Source organism: Planococcus citri, chromosome 4, assembly GCF_950023065.1.
Source record: "Planococcus citri chromosome 4, ihPlaCitr1.1, whole genome shotgun sequence".
In the NCBI taxonomy this organism is placed as follows: domain Eukaryota; kingdom Metazoa; phylum Arthropoda; class Insecta; order Hemiptera; family Pseudococcidae; genus Planococcus; species Planococcus citri.
Window position 1 is genome coordinate 34,115,655 of NC_088680.1, and position 20,777 is coordinate 34,136,431.

The following is a 20,777-nucleotide window of genomic DNA, read 5'->3' on the forward strand; positions in this document are numbered from 1 at the left end:
TTACACGCTGCATTTTTATGTAAAGGAAACTGAAATGGAAGAGGTAAGTTGGTATATTATTTGAAAGGAAATTTATCTATCGATAATTTGTTGATTGTAGCATTTAGTTACTTACGGTAGTTCTTTACCCATGAATTAATACGAAATTATCTTCCCGACGAATGGCCTGTTTTAGTACGAGGTACCTATTTATTTTGAGATTAGTTTTGATTTTATTTTTTCATTTTTTTTTTATGTACTTGCACGATTTCTCGTGTGATTGAGTAGAATTTAGTATTGGAATGAAAAATACACACACACCCACTTGATTGTTCTTTTTTATGAAAAACCAATGGTAGATTAAAACGTTTAATGCAAATAATTTGGTTACAGCTTCTTGGTGAGTTTTCTGGTCGATGCCAAAGGTGGTGCAATGCGTGGGTGTCGTCATAGCGGAGTTCGCGTCATAGTTCCACCTCAATGCGTTACGATGCCAACTCGAGTAACGTGTAGATACATTCGAAGAGATAAACCAAATCATCCTCCGCCTCCGCCGCTGATGGAGGGCGAAGCTTTAGCGAGTAGAATACTAGAATTGGGACCGGTTGGAGTTAAATTCTTAGGGTGAGTTGGTATTCTCATTGAAATGTGTTTCCATCAATCAATGATACCGCGGTGAATACTAATTGTTTCATTCGAATTTCAGCCCTGTTGTTATAGAAGTACCTAATTTTGCCGCCCTTAGAGCTAACGAACGAGAAATTGTGATATTACGTTCGGATAATGGCGAAACGTGGAGAGAACATACCGTAGATTCGAGTAGTGAAGCTGTGCATGATATTTTATCGAGGAGTTTCGATAAAGATGGAAGTACGTTGAAGTATACTCGAATGAACATGGTTTGTAGGGATGGCGATTGTAGGGTAACGCAATAAAAATATTTTTAATGATTTGCAATTAGCTAAAAAAAAGTTACTCGTTGTGAAACACAAATTTTTACCACTCTTTTTGGAATTATTCGACCTCTTCAGCGCTACAAACTCCCATCATATTTATTTAAAAAAAAAAAAAAATGAAAATTTCTCTTTTTATTTGCTCTTCCAACAGGAACAATTTTCCAAATGTTCACTAAGAAAATGTCGATCAAATTTATCGCCTCAATCTCGAAACCATTTTGATCCACATTGCCTTATTTATTACCTAAGTACTAATTATTAATCGATTGCTCATTTCGTTCCCGCAGATCAAATCCAGTCCGACGAGCCGAATCGTATCACCTCCATAGTAACGCACGATTTCCCGCACTATTTCGCCATCGTGTCTCGTATTCGTCAAGAAGTACACGCGATTGGTCCAGAAGGCGGTATGGTTTCGTCTTCGGTGGTACCTCAAGTTCAAGCAGTATTCCCGCAAGGAGCTTTAACCAAAAAAATCAAAGTCGGACTTCAGGTAAATTTATTTAAACCGAGAAAAAATGCGCCTTCTTCGGCTCTCAAAAAAATTACCGTCAATCACGTAACAAAGAAAAAGAAATTCACCTTAATTTGGTAGAAATACTTACTCATTTTTTCAACAAAAAAAAAATCCTTCGACAAAAATTGAGAATTTTAATGTATACTTTATTTTTTTAAGCGTTGAAAACGCTCCACGAGTTTTTATTTCCAAAGAATTTTCTCTCAAAGTGGAGAAAAAAAATTTCACAAAAGCTGTGCGTTTTTAAAATGTAAATATATTTATGTACTCTTGATCGTAAAGTCAAGTTTTACGTATCAGTATTATACGCTAAAGTTTAAAATTCTGTGAAGTGATCGTCTCAAGAAAACATTTCTAGTCGTCAGCTGGTTTGTGTTTTGTGGTAATTCTGGGAACATTTTTTTCAGCAGCCGAGAGCTGCTTTTTTGCTTTTTATAAAGATTTTTTTTTGTTTTGATTTATCGAACGAATTAGTATTCAAAGATGGATGGGTGTGTTCGAGTGTTTCTATTATTATGCACTTTTTAAAACGTTCCATGGCCATAAAATTAGCTATATAATATGCGTAGTTTGTGACTACGCTGGTATCTAAACATGTTTTATGTGTTGTTATGGTAATTATGGAAATTTACAACGAATGGGTTTTCAGTGCGGAAAATATTTTCCTGTTTTAAAATTTTTTGAAATCAATTTTGCTGGTTTTCTGAAGTAGTTCAGTTTCAGTATTTTCTAGACTTTGAATTCTATGCACTTTTTGGTAAAAAATATCCCTTCGAGGGTATTTATTTGTGTCAATTATACGCCAAAGATTTTCCTCGCAGATGTAGTCTTCTCTTTTTTTCAGTTATACTAGAGCATTTTATGATCTCTCTCTGTCTCCCTTCTGTTTCTATTTTTTTTTTTTTTTTAGTGTAGGATTTCAAATTTTATCTACCTTATTGTGTAACTTGGAGTCTGTTTTAAGCTTCTTTCTTTTTCGTTTTACCCTTTTTTCCCTTCTTGATGGAGTTAAGCTTTTTAATTCTGTCTTTCATGTGGTGTATTTTCTGAAACTGGGATTTTCGGATTTTTACTAACGATTAATTTATCTCATTACTTTAGTGATTAATTTTAGCATGTGGCCGTCAATTGTTGTAAATCGTGTGGCAAAGATGAGGAGCATTTTCATGTCTAGGTTGAAGGGTTGATATGGAATGATGGAGTCATCTAAATTTGTTTGATTGTTAAAAATAAGTCTATGAAGATATTACACTAAAAATAGGACGGCTCGTCTGCATTATTAAAATTTCAAATTTTTCGATGTCTCGGAGTGACGTTTATTGTATGGAAAATTTTCTATTTTAGCTTGAAAATTAGTTCAGAATTTCTTTTACTATCCATATAATATGGGTAAAAATCGGATTTGGAGCTTACAAAGCTACAAAAAAGCTCAATTTGACGAATCTGCTACGATATTTATTTGTAGTTTGAAATTTCTGCTCTTGATGAACCCAAATTTCGAAAGTACAGGAAAGAAGGAATCTGAAAAACATCTAATGTTATCAGTGCATTTTTGATGGGGGGGGGGGGGGAGTACGAGTGGAAAACGTCGTGCTCAAAGTGCTGCAGGAATTTGGAAAAGTTCCTACGAAAGTTTCACCCTGAAAGATGAAATGACTCGAAAATGCTCTTCATTCATACCTTACATACGCCTATACTTACCTCTACGATCAACTAATTGAATGTTATTTTTGTGTTGTCTCTCCTCCCCTTTTTAAGTGGTTAATTTTAAGAAATGTTATTGGGTTTATAGATACGAATGTGTTTAACACTACTAACATTTTACACTACTGATAAAAATATTGATCTGTAGTAACAACTAACAACCTTTTGTAAATCTAACCTGTTTTTCAAACAATTTTTCGTTAATGTTCTTCTTGTTGTTGATATTGTAAAATCAATGGAGAATTCGCTTGCCTTACTAACACATATGCTTAGCTAAACTACAATTTTTCCTTATAATATTTAACTAACTACTATAACAACTGTAATAACACGCGTGTATATGGAATACATATACCTTTTTTTTAGCTACATGTATTGTGTATATAAACCTAAGTATATGGTTCCTGTGGCACGTTAATATGTATGTCTGTCCGTGTGTTCTCTTCTTCGCCCTGCGTCTTTTCTTCTCCTCTTTCCGTTTCTGTCTATCTCTCTGATCTGATCATTGTGTAAATGTGAACAAAAATGCCCAATAAATTTAGTTTTTATAAAAATTGACGCATTTATTTTTTGTAAATGTAATCGGAAAACTCCGGAAATGGTATTATTAAGCGCCTTTTCGTGTAATTGCTATTTTTTTTTTCGTTCTAGAAATTAACACACGAGGATGTGGTGGCGTTTAAGAATACACGAGTCGTTCGACCAAAAAATTCTTTATAGCTCCGGAATAAATATTATTTTTATGGTTTTCGGCGAAATAAAAAAAAAATGAGTGAAAAACTAATTTATTGGGCTGATTTTGTATAAAACACTTGCTTTTTAACGATTATTCTGTGTACAGATATGCATTTTAAGGCGCTTTTTGCAACAGCGAAGGCTTTTTTTGTGACCATATTGTAATATTTATTTCGCGAGCTATGCTTTGAATTTTTTGTTATTTTTTAATATTCGTCACTGCCTGCTTTGTGTGTTAATTTTTTTTTTCGTGCTTGGCGCTTATGGAAGAATGTAAATTGGGTGTTTGATGCGGTGGTGATGGAAGACTTGATTGGGGTTTTTCAATTGTGAATTGACCGAACTGATTGATAATCGGAATAGCGAATTATTTTGAAAAAATAATTATTTTTGATTTTATTTCTCGTTTATTGAAGATTCGAACGTTTGAGCGGTTGAATTGAGTTGTTCATTTGAACAGATTATTTACAAACGGTTCAAACGTTTTGGCGGGTGGGGAAAGTACAGGTATCAAACCGGTTCTGTTGCATTAGAAAAAATTTTAAAAATTGAGCTGTTACTTGAATTAAAAGTTATAGGAGAAAATTGATACATCTCGTTAATTTTTTATAATCAGTGATTTTTTTCCCCCAAGATTGTGGGGAAGTAACAAAAATTGGAATTATTTCATAGAACGAGAGGGAACACCAGAAATACATCCTACCAACATTTTTTGAAAATTTAATGAAGGTTATGTTCAAAATTCGATCATCGATTCATCTTAGTTCACGAACAAGAACAGCTAAATAATTTTTCTATTCGAGTATGAAGTATTTTGAATAATTTCTGAGCTTCGAAATTACGAGATAGATTAATTACATTTTTTTCAATTGAAAAAAAAAAAAAAAGGGCACCGAAATGGTATTTATTTTATTTGGTCGTTTTAGCGAGTACTTTATGGCTGAAATTATACGCAAGAATAATCGATTATGATAATGAGTAAGTATACGCCGACGATGTTCGTATTTCCGAATTCACAACTTGGAATTTGTTTTCGTATTTTCTGCGATGAAAATGTTTCTAAAAATTAAATTCATTGACGAAAATTGACGGAAATTTTATACTGCATTAGGAAAACCTAGAGATATCACAATTTTCCGTCCATGTTCGTTCTCGTCAATAGGATTTTTATGTTGTTACAGGCTCAACCTATACCGTCCGAATTGACGGCAGCCGTTTTGGGTAATTGTGTCGCAGTTTCTCCTATAGTAACGATAGAGCCAAGACGTCGTAAATTCCATAAGCCGATCACATTGACGTTACCAGTTCCGCAGGCGGCCAATAAAGGAATGATTAATCAGTATTCAGGCGATGCTCCTACCCTAAGATTACTTTGTAGTATTACAGGTTGGTCAAAAATCAGATTAATTTGAAGATAAACTTCAACCTTTTGATTAATAAAATGTTTTTGGTTTGAATAGGAGGTACGTCACGTGCTCAGTGGGAAGATGTTACCGGGTCTACGCCGTTGACGTTTGTCAAAGAGTGTGTCTCGTTTACTACGACCGTTTCGGCTCGGTTTTGGTTAATGGATATTCGGGATATTGCGGTCGCCACGAAAAAAGCTACTGAGCTGTATCGCGAAGCTATTCATATTCCTTTTATGGCCAAGTAAGCGATGAATGATTTGCATTAGAAAACAGTGGTAATTCTGAGAGCTATACTTCAGTTTGGTGTATTTTTCTCGTATCCTTTCAGATTCGTTGTATTTGCTAAAAGAATCGACAATAACGAAGCTAGATTAAGGGTATTTTGTATGACAGACGATAAAGAAGATAAAACGTTAGAAAATCAGGAACATTTCACCGAAGTGGCCAAGAGCCGCGATGTTGAGGTTGGTAGATCATTCTTGGAAATCTTGGATATCCAAGGGGTTTAAATTACCTCACTCGATGAGTGAAATGTGAACGCGATCAATGATGTGAATTATTTTGACTGCAGGTTCTTGAAGGAAAGAAGCAACTAATCGAATTAAGCGGTAATTTGATCTCGGTGACGAAATCGGGTGATCAGCTCAAGCTTGGATTTAACGCTTTCCAAGAAAATCGACTACCGTTCACTATTCGTATCAAAGACAGCCTCGCAGATCCAATCGGTCGTATGTTATTTTTCAAAGAACAGAAGGTAAATAGAACCAGTGGATTTTGATTCTCTGTTGATTACGAGGTGGATATTTATCGAATATTTGATTTCAGCCGGTTAAAACTAGTACCCCGCATCCGCCTATTTGCGTATTAAATATCGTTCTTCCTGATACCATAATTCCAGATTCCGAATTCGGAGATTCGCCTATTCGTAAATATAATTTGTTAAATGATTCACGTGAGTATGTTCGTGGTAAAAATTAACTGACTTTTGAGTATTGTTTTCTTCGTTGTATTTACATCCTTCATAATTTTTCTCTGTCTACAGAAGGTTACCATCGTTCCGAATTGAAGTTTTCGGATATTAGTAATTTAATCGGCGAAGACTGGGAAGCCCTGGCGGAGAAATTAGGTATACGTTCTTCCGAATGTAAAGTGATCAAAATCGAAAATCCAGAAGGTACTGCTAGACAATCGTCCGTCATGTTGAAACAATGGAATCAACGCGCCGGTACTAAAGCTACTGGTATGTGCTCTCATGTGGCTCATTAAAGGAGTAAAAAAGCCTCGTGGAATGACAATGAGTTTGTTTTCTTTTTTCATAGCTAACATATTAGAATCAGCTTTGCTCAGTATTGGAAGAGAAGATATTGTTCAAGAATGCTTTTTAAATACCAACCAAAAAAATAAATTACCCAATGAAAACGGACTGATTACGCATAAGGCAGAAGTAAGAAATCTTGCGCTTTCATTTCATTTTTATCTCCTACATGAATTTTAAATAATTTTTTTCTCTTCACAGGATATTCGAGGAAGTAAAAAGGATCCATATTCGAGTAAGTTTACGAACGATTCCCATTTTAGTTTTTTATATGCTAACGAAAATCATTTTAGGGTTGAATTTTTTTTAGACATAGCGTAGTCTTCAGTTGAACCCTTTTGACGCCTAAGTCCAAGCTTCCTTTGCCTAATTCTGTGATTGAATTTCGATTTAATATTATTATTACAGCGGATGACGACGAAAAAAAATACACAGCCGAAGAAAAAATAATCGACGAAACCGAATTGAAAAGCGTTTCGGAACGTAAGCAAGAAATCGAAAAACGTTTACAGGATGAGCAAAACAATAAAAAAGAGAATCTCAAAGAACGAAGTGAAAGCGAAGAGAGAAGACCATTGTCGAGCAAGCAGTCGAGCGAAGACAGAGAAATAATTAAAAATGTCGTTCACGAAGACAAAGAAACATTCGAACCGGCCAAAATGACTTTCCAACAGAAACGTTTGTCTTTCGAAAAAGGATACTCGGTGGATAAAATCTTATCCGAGGGTATCGCAGCTGGCGATACTGCTCAGTCTGTCGTCGAAGAGCAAGACAAAACCGTGAAACGAGAAAAGTCTGTTGACAAAGTTCAGTCTGTCCAAAAAGAGCCAACGCCGGAAAAATCACCCGAAGACGTTAGCCAGAAACCACTCAAGAAAGAGAAATCGGTCGAAAGTAAAATTCCAGTTCAGAAGAATAAGTCTGATGATAAAATAGCTCAGAAAACCGACCAGAGAGAGAAAACACCGGAGGATAAGAAACCTGCTCAGAAAGGTAAATCTGTCGAAAAATCAGCATCCAAAGATAAAGTTGATAAAGTTTTGGAGAAATCGCCATCCAAGGATAAAGTTGATAAACCTTTGGAAAAATCTGCGTCGAAAGACAAGGTTGATAAGACTTTGGAAAAATCCGCATCTAAAGATAAAGTCGATAAAACTTTGGAAAAATCTGCCTCGAAAGATAAAGTTGACAAATCCCTAGAAAAATCTGCCTCAAAAGATAAAGTCGATAAACCTCTCGAAAAATCAGCATCAAAAGACAAAGTAAATAAACCTCTCGAGAAATCAGCATCCAAAGACAAAGTCGATAAATCCCTTGAAAAATCCGCCTCAAAAGATAAAGTAGCTCAACCTCTTGAGAAATCAGCATCCAAAGATAAGGTGAATAAACCTCTCGAGAAATCAGCATCCAAAGACAAAGTCGATAAATCCCTCGAAAAATCCTCTTCGAAAGATAAAGTAGCTCAACCCCTCGAAAAATCCTCTTCGAAGGATAAAGTAGCTCAACCCCTCGAAAAATCCTCATCGAAAGATAAAGTAGAAGAGAAAGTATCTACCGTCGTAGAAAAACCAGTAGTCGAAGAAAAAGTTAAACCTACTGAAAAAGCCAAATCATCCGATAAACAACCATCCGAAGATGGCGAAAAATCATCAACTTTCCAAGAAAAACGCTTATCATTCGAACAAAGTGACGGATCTCCTTCAACGACTACAATTTCTCAAACTACCGTGGTCACAACTAAAATACCAAGTGATGAGGCGAAAGCGCCCGAAACGATATCTAAAGTAACGACAACGACGACGACGACGACAACAGTTGAAAAACGATCAGATACAGATGCTAGACGAGATTCGGAGCTATTCGAAGGAGTTTCTTTAGGATTAGGCAAACTTGAAGCTAAACCGATCCCTGCTGAACAAAGTAAGCAAAACGTAATTTCTTTCTCAACGCTTCGAGCTTTGCTCATCAACTCACTTTAGCTTGGACGATTCGGGTTTCACATTTGTTGTATATATTTAAATGGAAATTGTACATGATGATTTTCATCGAACTTCCGCCGCCTGTTTCTTATTTATGTACACGAATTATCCGGATCTTTGTATTTTATATTGTGTGTTACATTCTCTTTTACCTAATATTGAAATTTGATCGTCGTATGATGCATTTTATTTTGCATTTTTGTTTAAAAATCACCTTTATATTAGATGCTTTTAATTTTTGTTTATATTTTTAAATCATCTATTTTTTTTCGTGTAGCTTTGCTGAAAAAGTTTGTTGTAGAAATGATTGAACTAAACGCGATGTGTAAATCTTGTTTCAGATTTCCTTTCACCAAAACCACTCATGACACCACCACCTAGTCCGGCTGAATTCAGCAAAGAAGGTTCCGAAGAATGGCATAAAACTGATTCTCTCGATAGCAACAGGAGTAATAAATCGGTTACTGGTGAGTTTCCATTTCCTTTCATTTTCTGAAATTGCATTATTTCGTATTTTGATACAAAATTTTGTTCGCAGACATAGAAACACCAAGTGAAACACAGACTGTTACGCCGACTGAATATACAGGTAAATATTCTAAAATTCTTACATGTATTTACGTAGCATGATATTCGTTCGTAAGATTCATGTTGTTTGCTATTATTTTTTCCATCGATTTTAAGTGAAATTTATTATTTGATCTTATGAGTATAATTAATGGTTAAATTGATGAATTTTTTTTTTGTTGATTATTAGAAGATAGACATATACTATGTTTATTGTCGCGCGTATGTTTATTATGCTTTTCAACGTTTCAAGCGATACTTGCGGGAATGAGAATGCATTTTTTTTTTCAGTTAATAATATCGTACTTCGTTGCGGTTATGTATTGTATTTTGTGATAAAAAATTTCATGTTGCATGTGACACACAGCGAATGGTTAACACACGTTTTGAATTATTAAAAATGTAATTATTTTCTATAGTCGAGAGAGGAGAAGCGAGCAAAAGAGAGAAGACGGTGTCGCGTGCAAACGGTATTCTTTTGTTTTTGTGTTGGCTTTAAAATGAGAATATGCGAAATTTTTGTTTAGATGACATCTATGTAAGACTAGAAAACATTAAACAGTGGAAACGTCGCAATAAACCGAACCACGGGTTCGAGATAAATTCGAAATTTTGCCTATCCGATAACCATCTGGACGCCTCCGTTAACCGCGTTTTATCTCCAAAGAAGCTCGCTGCTAGTTCAAGACATTTATCGCAGCAATGTTGTTTTATCGATTCGGGTGTAAGATTAAACGAGCAGGAAATAAGTAGCGCAAGTTTCAAACGTAATTTCGCAGCTTCCTGTTTGCCATCTTGCGTTTGGAATAGATCTTTGCCAAATTTACGTCTTTGTTTGGGGTTCGAATTTAGTCCTGTAGGTCAAGATATATCCGGCACATATTCCACTAGCGTCGAGTATTTCACTCCGGAGCCTAATTTTGTACCTAAGTACGGAGCGTATTGTATGTGGTCTTCGAACGATGATGACGATTACCCCGAAGGTAATTTATCATTCGTATGCGGTGCCTGTAAAAAACCAGTTCGATAACGCGTCTGCGGTGCGGTGGAGTTTACTAATGTGTTAACAATCGATAATCCTTTTTTTTTTTCACTTTTCTGCGCACGTTAACTGTCCCTGATTAGCCCGACCTGTGATAGAATAGAGAACTTGTTTGGTTGAATGATTCGTTCGTATCGAAAAATCTTGATTTTTTTCCTGTTGTCGTAAGGATTGTCGTTTTTTTTTTCAAAAAAAAATCCTCCTTGTTTGTTTTGTATGATTCTGAATGTACGTGAATCAATCTTTTGAAGTCTTAATTTTGTATGTGTAACGTGATACGATTTCAGAACATATTGCGTCTCATATTGTTTCAAACGACCACCGAGAGAATTTGCTAAATAATCTTAGCGAAGATTCTATCGAACAGTTACCAGTACCTGATTACAATTTCGAAAGCATAGCCGCCGAATCAGTTAGCGAACTAGAAGCTCCTATTAGTAGTCGCGTGCAAATCGTCAGCGAAACGAGCCCCCCAGAAGTATTCGTGTCCACGAGCCAGCAACCGCCACATCATCAACAGCAATCGCCACCTCAGAAATATACGGACGAAATGATCGACAAATTGATTGAACGAGAAAGAGCCAAACTGATCGCATCCGGTATCAAGTTTGATTCGGATACCGACGAAGAAGAGATTGAAAACGAATCCGCGAAACGAAACGGTCGATCTGACAGAATTGATTTGTCATCTGATGAAGATAATAACCGAGACGTAAATTCCGACTCGGACGCCGAAGTCATCAATTACCTTAAAGCGACCGATAACGACGATCACGTCGCATCCGATCACAGTGAACGATCTCCTCAGCGTAAAGTCGCGTTTAGATTGAATTCAGACGAGAACGAGCTCGTCTATCCGGGTCAAACAGATAGCGAAGAGAATACCAGTATTAGCGATAATAGCGACGATTCGGTAGCCAATGACGATAACTTAGTCGTCGCCGAACCCGCCGCCCCCGCTGCTACCGTCGTCGCCCAAGAGACGAAAATCTTGAAAACGCCACCCAACGAGGTGGAAAGAAAATTCGAAAGAATGGCGTCCGAAACGGAAGACGATGTTGGCAAGGTAGAAGGTGAATTTCATCGTATCGTTTCACAGCTCTCATTCGAAGAGGTAACCGATTGTTTGAATGCTTGGAATGAGACGGAATCAGCAGCTAAACGCGATTCGGGCGATAAACCCAACTCCGTGCCTGACGCCGGTCGTCCGGAAGGTACTATAGTCATTTTACCTCATTAAAAATCAAAAAACGCATTTAACACGAGTGCATTTTTGGCTACTTAATTATATGTACTTATCACAATGTGGTTGTGGATTTTCCGCTCAGCCCCGCGTGCCCGCCAACTGTACGCTTCGTTAACGCAAAGATTTTTTATGCAACAGAGATACGTAATATTTATTTATGAAGACTGCGTAATATTCCAGTACTTATGGTATATGTGTCTTATTTCATTTGAAATCGGTTTTATAATAACTTGCATGTCATTCAAAAGGTTATCTGCGTTTCTTTTAATTCTTCTTTTTACTTCGTCTATCAAGTAATCCTATAGCTGAAATGACATACCTACTTTTAGGAAGAACTTATTCGGCATGCTCAGAAGTATCGAGCACCTCCAAAACAATTTTTGTGTTTGAAATATAGGTTGGTCACCGTGAATAATAGTAATGGCGACTCATCACACCAATCACATTCTATTCCATCATGTTGCCGACCTACATTTTGAACCAAAAACTTGCTACGAGGAGCTCAATACTTCTAAGCACGCTGTACCTATCTATACTTATCTTTTTGATGGATGTCTCCGAGAAAATTATCGCTAAATAATTATGATGTCGTCGTTGAATATGAGTATGTGCACCAATGAGAAAAGAAAACTTTACTAAGCGCTGAAATAATCCCTACATATTTATTTTTTTACGTCTATCTGTAGATAGTTTCTATTATTGGCGAAAACCTCGGTATAAATCGGTCCGATACGCTTCTATGATCTACTTATTTTATAGGTGTTGGGTCGTCGCATTATGGAGCTTTACTGTATAATTATAAATATTATTGTTTTCTACCATATTCGCTTTCCTCTGAGCGTATGAGCTGGTTATTAGGCCTTATTCTATTTCATTCAACCTCATCATATACATTCATAGCCTATATGTGATTCTATAATCTCATTTCATTTGTAGTTGCTAATGTAACCTGAATTTTTTATATGAGTTATTTATTTTATTTACCTACTTACAAATCCTGGGGCTTGCTAATGCAAGTATTTGAATGGATCAAGTCGATACTATGAAGTTCAAAATTAGTGAAAAGCTCCCCACCCCGTTAAAGAGAAGTGCTTCTCCTCGTGATTAAAATACTAGTGAATTCATAATTGATCCCTCCTGATATGCGCTTTAGAATTTGGTCATTGTTTTTCACCTGGCAGAGTAATTATCATCTGTTGATTTGTCTCCTCAAAAGTACATATTTTTCATGTACCTACCTATCCCTAAAAAGATGAGAACAGTCGAGAAACTTTAATTATTTCAATTTATGAAATTTTTCATTGTTTATGAATGACCTTTTTACTTTTTTAAGAAGACAATTACTATGTTATCAATTTTTGCTGAATAGTCCATGATTTTAAAAAACAAAACAAAACATTTCCTCGCGATCTAAGTAAAATTTTTCCACTTGAGTACCTACCTATTTAAAGAAGCTGGGTAAATTATTCGACATCATTCTCAGTCTCACCTCACCTGTAAAAAAAAGTACCAAGTCAGAATAATGAATTAAGGCTCGTCATTGAATGAATTGGAGAGCATGAGTGGTTTTGATCAAGTTGTGTGAGTTTTCATATAGAGTGATTTCTAAAATTTCCAGCAAATTGTTGCAAATTCATTTTTTCATACCTACTTATAGATTCAGCGGATATATGCATATACTCAAATTTTTGAATCGATATGAGAAAACATTCATAATTTTACTGTGTACATTTACCATGTGAAAAGCAGGTATAATTTGAGAACGAATGAACAGAGTCTTTTCCTTTTTTCATCACCATATTTTTGCATGTTGATTATAATAATGAATCGCTTCCTAATGCTTTTATGTATTGAATATCTTCCATTTCAGGTGGAAAAGTTTGATGAATTTGACTATGTACAAATTCTTTCTGTTCTTCTTTCCTTTTAGTCGAATTTTCGCATTAATCATTGTGTTTTTACTAAATATCATAACTGCTTTGTTTGTTTGTTGTGTTTTTTAAAACCATACTAACCATACTAACACATTTTTTTTGTGTATTTGTTGTGTTATGTTAAAAGGCAATAAGCAACTCAGTACTGAAAGCGATACAACGCGTTCATTTTCACGAGATTTAGAAACCGATACTGTTGATAAAGAGGAAAGTATGGATTATGTATCGAGAAAGAAATTCTGGCAATCATTTGAATCAGCAAGTGTCGATAAAGTTTCTGGCACTGCTACTAGCTCGGCACCTGTACCTAAACCTAGGGCCAGTATTTGTACTACAGGCGTGACCATTGAGGAGGCACCAGTTGCCGCCAAACGTTCGACTGAGAATATTCGATCCGGGTTTGTTGTATCGAAAAGTGAATCAATGCAAGAACGAGTTTCTTCAGACACTGAACGTTTTAGTAGGCCGTCAATGAAAAAAGTCCATTCGTTGATGTCATATAGCACAGACTCTGAGGCTGAATACATTGCCACTTGTGGTATTGAGAAGTTAGCTTATGAGAATGTTGCATTTAGCGAAGAAGACGAGTCAATTTCTGAGGCAAAACCTGAGCCAGAAGTTGAAAGTGGTGTTAAAGCAAGAAAAATGTTCTTTGAAAAGATGCAAAGTAATTCGAGCCAAGAAAGTATTACTAGTCCACCTTCAAAGAAAGATGAGATTGCTGGAATCGTAAAAACCAGCATAGTCTCAACTGAAAAACAAATAAAGAAGGATTCTAGTCCAGATAGTGTTCCCAGTCAGATTTGTGAAACAGATAAACATGTTAGTCTTGTGAAGAGTGCAACTGCTTCAATTGAAAAACGAATTGAACAACCAGTAAAGAGGGATTCTAGCCAAGAAAGTATTACTAGTCCTCTGTCAAAAAAAGATGAAATAATTTCTGGAGTTACAAATGAAAAACCTCTGAAGAAAGACTCTAGTCTAGACAGTGTGTCAAGCACATCATCCAAAAAAGTTGAAAATGTTGGGCTTGTAAAAAGTGCAACTGCTTCAATTGAAAAACGAATTGAACAACCAATGAAGAGAGATTCTAGTCAAGAAAGTGTTACTAGTCCTCTATCAAAAAAAGATGAAATCATTTCTGGAGTTACAGATGAAAAACCTCTGAAGAAAGACTCTAGTCTAGACAGTGTGTCAAGCACATCATCCAAAAAAGTTGAAAATGTTGGACTTGTAAAAAGTGCAACTGCTTCAATTGAAAAACGAATTGAACAACCAGTGAAGAGAGATTCTAGTCAAGAAAGTGTTACTAGTCCTGTATCGAAAAAAGATGAGATTTCTGGAGTTACCGCTGGAGCACCTCTAAAGACCAACTCTAGTTTAGATGGTGCCTCAAGCACATTGTCCAAAAAAGATGGTCTTGTGAAGAGTGCAACTGCTTCAATTGAAAAAAGAATTGAACAACCAGTAAAAAGAGATTCCAGTCAAGAAAAAGTTACTAGTCCACTAACTAAAAAAGATGAAATTATAGGAGTTGCATCTGAGAAACAAATAAGAAAAGACTCTAGTCAAGATAGCATTAGTAGCACCCCATCCAAAAAAGATGACCATGTTAGTTTAGTGAAAAGTGCAGCTGCTTCAATTGAAAAACAAATTGAGAAAGAACAATCTACTACAGGGCTTGTGGAGAACACCACCAAGGTGATCAAAACAGGTTCAATTGAGAAGATTGAAACTCCTGTTAAGAAAGAACCTAGTCAAGAAAGTATTTCAAATGTATCCTTGAAAAAAGATTCCCCTGTTATACATATGGAGAGTGTTACTAGCAGTATTGAACAAATTATTAAGCAAGAATCCAGCAAAGAAAATATTACCAGTTTACCTTCTAAAAAAGATGAAATTGTGCACACAACTCCAACCACAATTTTGTCAAATCAAGAGAATCTTGAACAACCTTTGAAGAAAGACAGTTTTGTAACTAGTGACAAAAAGGAAGAAGTAGTTAAGACAACTATTGCAAAAGAACCTACAAAAACTATTACTAAAAAAGAGGATGTAGAAATTACAACTTCTGAAAAAGTGGAACCTTCTGTCACAACTAAAGTAAAAGAAACTGTTGTCACAACTTCCTCAGCATCCAAAATAGATGCACCAGTTGTTACAACTAAAGTTGAAGAAACAGTTGTCACTACTTCCCCTGAAGGAAAGCTTGTTACAACAATCATTAAAGAAGAAACATCAACAGAATCAATTGAAAAACACCTTTCATCAAAAATAGATGAGAAAATTGTATCCATCCATAAAGTCACTGAGCAACCTGTCAAAGGAGATGTCAGTTTGAAGAAAGTCCCATCAAAAGATGAGTCTCTTAGCCAAGTTGAAACTACTGCAGTTATAACTACTACAAAAACCTTTGAAGAACCTGTTATAAAAGATTCTTCCAAAGAAGTTGTCACCTGTGAGCAACTTGTTTGTTCTATTCCAACAACTACATTAAGTTCAACTACTGTCACTACTACTAGAACCCAATCTAAGCCGTCAATTGACAAAGACTCTAGTATAGAGAGTGTAACTAGTGTATCTTCGAAGCAAGGTGACCTTTCTAATTTAATCAAGAGTACTGTCACAACTTCAATAAGTATTACTGAAAAGTCAATTAGTAAAGATCCTAGCCTGGATAGTGTGACAAGTTTATCTTTTAAAGCAGATGAACCTGCTGGAGTGATTTCTGAGAATTCTCAGTGTAAAGATTCTATTTGTGATAGCTCAAGTCTGTCTTCCAAGAAAGATAGACCCATTGAAGCTACAGATATTGTGAAATTAGATACTCAGTCACCATCCACTATAGAATCCAAGCCAAATGGTAGTTTAGATGAGAGCATAGACAGTACTCAATCTGAATCTGATATAACTCCTGAAGATCTGAGAGACAAACAGTTTATCATGCAGGATTGGGAAAGTACCAGTGAACTGTTGGAAAACTTGGTTCAAGATAGAACTATACCAATGGCTCAATCATCTGGCATTGTTGTACAAGAGATTTCTCAAAGTCAAATCAGATTCAGTGATTCAGAACAGTATAAACATTTCAACAGTACTCCAGCATTCAGTGAAGATGATTCAGAATGTGAGGCTTTGAAAGAGGAGGCAAAAGCAGCTGCTGAAAATCTGATTAATGAAATTGAAGAAGAACTTGGTAAACGACCAGATATTGTAGAGTGTCTGCTGAAAAATAAAATTGATGAGCTTGTAGAAGAGATTGCCTCATCAAGTAATGATATCACAGATGAAGATCTCAAAAGTACAGGTACTGAAATAGATCTGCCAATGCCATATGGCTTTGAAGACCCCACATTAATGAAAATGAAAATCAGCCAAGCTTCGCCAACTGAATACGAAATAAAATTTGAACAAGTAGAGGAATTCAATGTCCTTGAATCAGTTGATTTTGAAGAGCCAATCATACCAGATGATATGGAAATTGGTGTACAAAGTGGTAGTGAATCTTTAATGAGCCTTAGTAAAAAAGAAGTAATTAAACCATCTAGAATACCTATCAGGAATGGCGCCAAATCATCAGCAGAATCTAAAAGTCCAGTTGTTCAAAGAAAAACTAGTGAAGAGGATAAATCCAGAACTAGTACATCTCCAGAATATGTACAAGATTTCATAGAAATCCGTCAGGCAAAACATCATCGGAAATCTGGAGCTGATTTTGAGCCATGTTCTAGTTCCAGTGAAAGTCATTACCATTCTTTTGAACATTCTGGAACTACAAGTAGACCTTTGTCATCTGATGTTGAAGGTCTACTGAGTGGAGGTGGTGTCCCAGGTACAACAGGCTCATCTGAATATGAAACTGCTGCTTCCCACGATACATCTCATGATTTCCATACTGCTATGAGCTCAGCATCTCTTCATGAATCAATTAAATCTATTGATTCGGAAAGTTCTGGTAATTTAGGAAGTGCAGAAGTGTCCAGCGAGGTTTCAGAAACTCTTGTGGCCTCATCTGCAGAACTAGATCATGATATTGATCTACCGCCTTCTCATTATTATGATGATAATACCAGAAGAAGTGCGTATAGAAGTTCTCCCATTGAGCCTTATGATCATGATATCCCAATGGAGGTGATTAAAGGTGTTAGCCAGAGTTTTGATATGAGCCATCTTGAACCATTTGCCAACTCGCAGAAAAAATCAGTCGAGCCAGCACTTCAAGTTCGTTCTCAAAGTGCTAAATTCAGAGAAGACTTGCATGAAATTGATGATAAACTGCTATCTAGCTCTGAAGATGTTAGTATGTTCAGCTTGACTGATGGTGGCACTAATTTGCAAACTGTCATTGAAGTCAATAGTGCCGCTGAATCTGATAAAATGGACAATTCCATCATTTCAGAACAGAGTTTGACCATCTCAGCCACCTCAAACCAGTTTAGTACCTCATCATCAGCTGAACTGAAAGATGAAATTGAAGGAGATAAGAAACCAGGAGACTTGAATTCTGTCCAATCTACCCAAGATCTAGTTACTAAATCTAGTAGCAACGCTAGTGCTACCTGTGCCCAAATATCATCGAGTAAAATTGATAAAAGCGATAGCAAAGATACAATTTGCAGAGATATCTCCATCGATGATATACCAAATATCACCATTCAGCATTCGACACCCCCTCAGCATCCTCCTGTGGCAGATATTGTTCAAGAATCGCCTTCCAAAGACCCTTCTATATCTCCTGATAGTGAATCTTTTGAATTAATCGAACAGCCTGATATGATGGATGATTTTGTGATCATTGAAGAGGTTGCTAAAGAGGCATGTGAACAAGACCCTGAGGGGAAAAGCATCAAGATCACTGGAAAACGTCAAATTGCCATGAGTTACGATGATGAAATTGTTATTCCTCCTAAAACCTCTTCAACCCTCACTAGAATCGAATATTATGGCGGAGCAGATGGTTGCGGATTCCCTATTGAAGGGGTTCCTGAAGTTGCCAGTAAACCTGCTGGTGATGAAAATGATGTTTACGAACATGAAGTTGAAGAAGGTAAAAAATGGATAGAGATGCAGTTCCAAGCAGATTCTGAAGATGCTTCGGGGTACGAATATGGTTATGAACGTGGTCCTCTTGAAGATATCAAAGAGGAAGATACGGATGATATGCAGAGTAGTAAAATGGGCAGTGTTGGAAGCCAAATTAGCCAATCAATTGGTAGTTTGGGTAGTATGAAACAATCCTTGAGTTCAACACCCGACTATGACATTCTGGCAGGTAAACGTTATTTTGCCAACAAATCTTCTGATAAAGATGACGTATCGCAAGGTTCTTTGCAAGAATTTGAAAGACTGGAACAACTGATGACTTTGGAATCAGTCAAGAACAAGTTATCTGGATCACAAGATTCATTGGGTAGTAACAACTCAACGAATGGTGGTGGTAGCAAGAAACGAAGTGCTACTGGAGACGACGTCAGTGTATCTTCACTGAACGAGTTTGAAGGCTTAGAGCATGCTTGTTTGGAAGCTGAAAAAGTCAAAGAACGTGCTAGAATCGAAGAACATCTTCTATCGCAAATTGAAGAAGGACATGAAAGTCAAGCATCCGAGTCCGAAAGCTGTGAAACATTAGAGAAGAGTTGCTACGAGTCTGATAATGATGAAGATTATGATCAGAAGATGTTCGAGATTGATGAGATAATCAGACAAGCTCAATCCAACGTTGAAAAGTTTGTCGATGTCGATCAGCTTGAACGAACTGAATCTCTCGGACGAGGAGATTCGTTCGAAGAAACTGCACGTATACCAGATTTTGAACTAGATCAGCCCCTCACTGAGAACACACATTCTTCATCAGATATCTACAGTGGTAAAAAATACATCGAACATTTCGATCTGTCTCACTCACTTACCACCAGCACTGATTCCCTAGAACCCAAAGGTAAACCCGGAGATATCCTTGTTACCAGTACCGATTCACTGGAAGGTGGCCCCACTACAGCCACAACCAGTAAGAGCAAGAGCACTGTTATCAGTGATTCGCTCGATGCCACAGATAATCGCGTCGAATCACCTCGCAGTGCCTACGATGCCGATGAAGAACTGCAAATCGGCGCCGGAGACGACTTTGACACTCGTCGGTTGTCTCCTCACCACTTGATGCTCAGCAGCCCCGATTCCCTGGACGCGACCAGCTCCGCTGGGACTCACGCTACATATCACAACGAAACAGATTCGGCTATGTCGAGTAGCTTCACCAGTGCTGGTTCCAATACCATGATTTCCAGCACAGAAAACCTAGAAAACATCGTTACCAATTATTCGAATTGGCTCGACAGTAATCCTTACATGACCGAGGTTGCTTACAACGTTTCCGATAAAAGCTACGTTACTACTGAACGAGTCGCTGAATCAAGCAATCAGCAACGAACCACCTCGTCGCAGGGTCAAGATGCCAAGAAACTGTACGAAAAAGACATGGCAGCCTTTCAACCCGGCGAATACTACAGTGAAACTCGAGAAGTAGATAGCGATGGCAATGTACATATTAAAAAAGTCGTCGAAAGTCGAGCCGTGGTCACGTCTGAGAAAGTACAAAGCAGTGAAAAAATAATCCTCGATCCAGAACAGTATCGTGGTCACGTAACCAATACCGATTTCACCACAGTATCCTCTTCCTCCTCGCATTTCGTTACTACTACCACTAGTACTACTACAGAATCCTCTTCCGGATTTAAGACAGGTATTCGTCTCCTTTTTACTCTAACAAAAATTACATAAATAAAGATCAAACCGTTGTAAAATGCGCTGCGCCGCTTTTGAAACAGTGTTGCAGAATATTGAGCAGCGTTGTTGTGTAGTCTTTTGTGTCGTAATAGCGATATGGTCGCCCGATTCTGGGGCTGCAGCGTTGTTTTTGTTTTTTAAGGTTCAGCACTTCGCTCAGCAGCGTTGACTATAGTTATCTACCTATGTTTAGTCGAAGTGCTTATTTTTTGAGTTGCTTTACCTGAATTTTTACCATAAATACAACGAATATGATATCGTATAATATTATGAAGAGTTGGTTTTGGTTGTGTTTTCCCTTTCATTTCTGTGGAAAATGTTGAATTTTACTACCTATACATAATATAATTTTAGAAATAGCTATTAGAAGTGCTGAATCAGCATGCCAATGCTGTAAGTACGCTTTAAGCTTTTCTTCTTTTGATGTGTGTGCCCCTGTGTTCTAGCATGAGCCTGGCCTGATCTCCCTTTTCAACAGCTTTTTATGCCGTCAGCTTTTGGATTTTATTATTATTGGTTTTGTGGCAAAGTAAAGTTTTCTTTAGGCGTGCACGAATAGGTACCTAATTTACCGAGCAGTAGGTAATACCGGATTACCGCGGATCTGGTCA

At 36.8% G+C, this 20,777-nt stretch overlaps 1 protein-coding gene across 13 annotated transcripts in view; it reads left to right on the forward strand.

Moving 5' to 3' along the window:
- The window catches only part of LOC135843751 (ankyrin-3-like), a 72,975-nt gene that overhangs the window by 49,945 nt on the left and 2,253 nt on the right, over positions 1–20,777 (forward strand). For 8 of the 13 annotated variants that reach the window (XM_065361742.1, XM_065361740.1, XM_065361746.1 and 5 more), the window contains 16 exons: positions 26–43; positions 373–603; positions 686–849; positions 1,223–1,428; positions 5,073–5,277; positions 5,352–5,541; positions 5,629–5,764; positions 5,872–6,054; positions 6,126–6,252; positions 6,343–6,540; positions 6,620–6,744; positions 6,817–6,850; positions 7,024–8,535; positions 8,936–9,061; positions 9,133–9,183; positions 13,511–20,122. In XM_065361742.1, coding sequence (XP_065217814.1) covers positions 26–43; positions 373–603; positions 686–849; positions 1,223–1,428; positions 5,073–5,277; positions 5,352–5,541; positions 5,629–5,764; positions 5,872–6,054; positions 6,126–6,252; positions 6,343–6,540; positions 6,620–6,744; positions 6,817–6,850; positions 7,024–8,535; positions 8,936–9,061; positions 9,133–9,183; positions 13,511–20,122 — 10,118 coding nt within the window. Of the gene's footprint in view, positions 1–25; positions 44–372; positions 604–685; positions 850–1,222; positions 1,429–5,072; positions 5,278–5,351; positions 5,542–5,628; positions 5,765–5,871; positions 6,055–6,125; positions 6,253–6,342; positions 6,541–6,619; positions 6,745–6,816; positions 6,851–7,023; positions 8,536–8,935; positions 9,062–9,132; positions 9,184–9,688; positions 10,145–10,490; positions 11,418–13,510; positions 20,123–20,777 lie in introns of all 13 variants that reach the window. The other 5 variants (XM_065361752.1, XM_065361751.1, XM_065361749.1 and 2 more) reach the window with 5 other exon arrangements.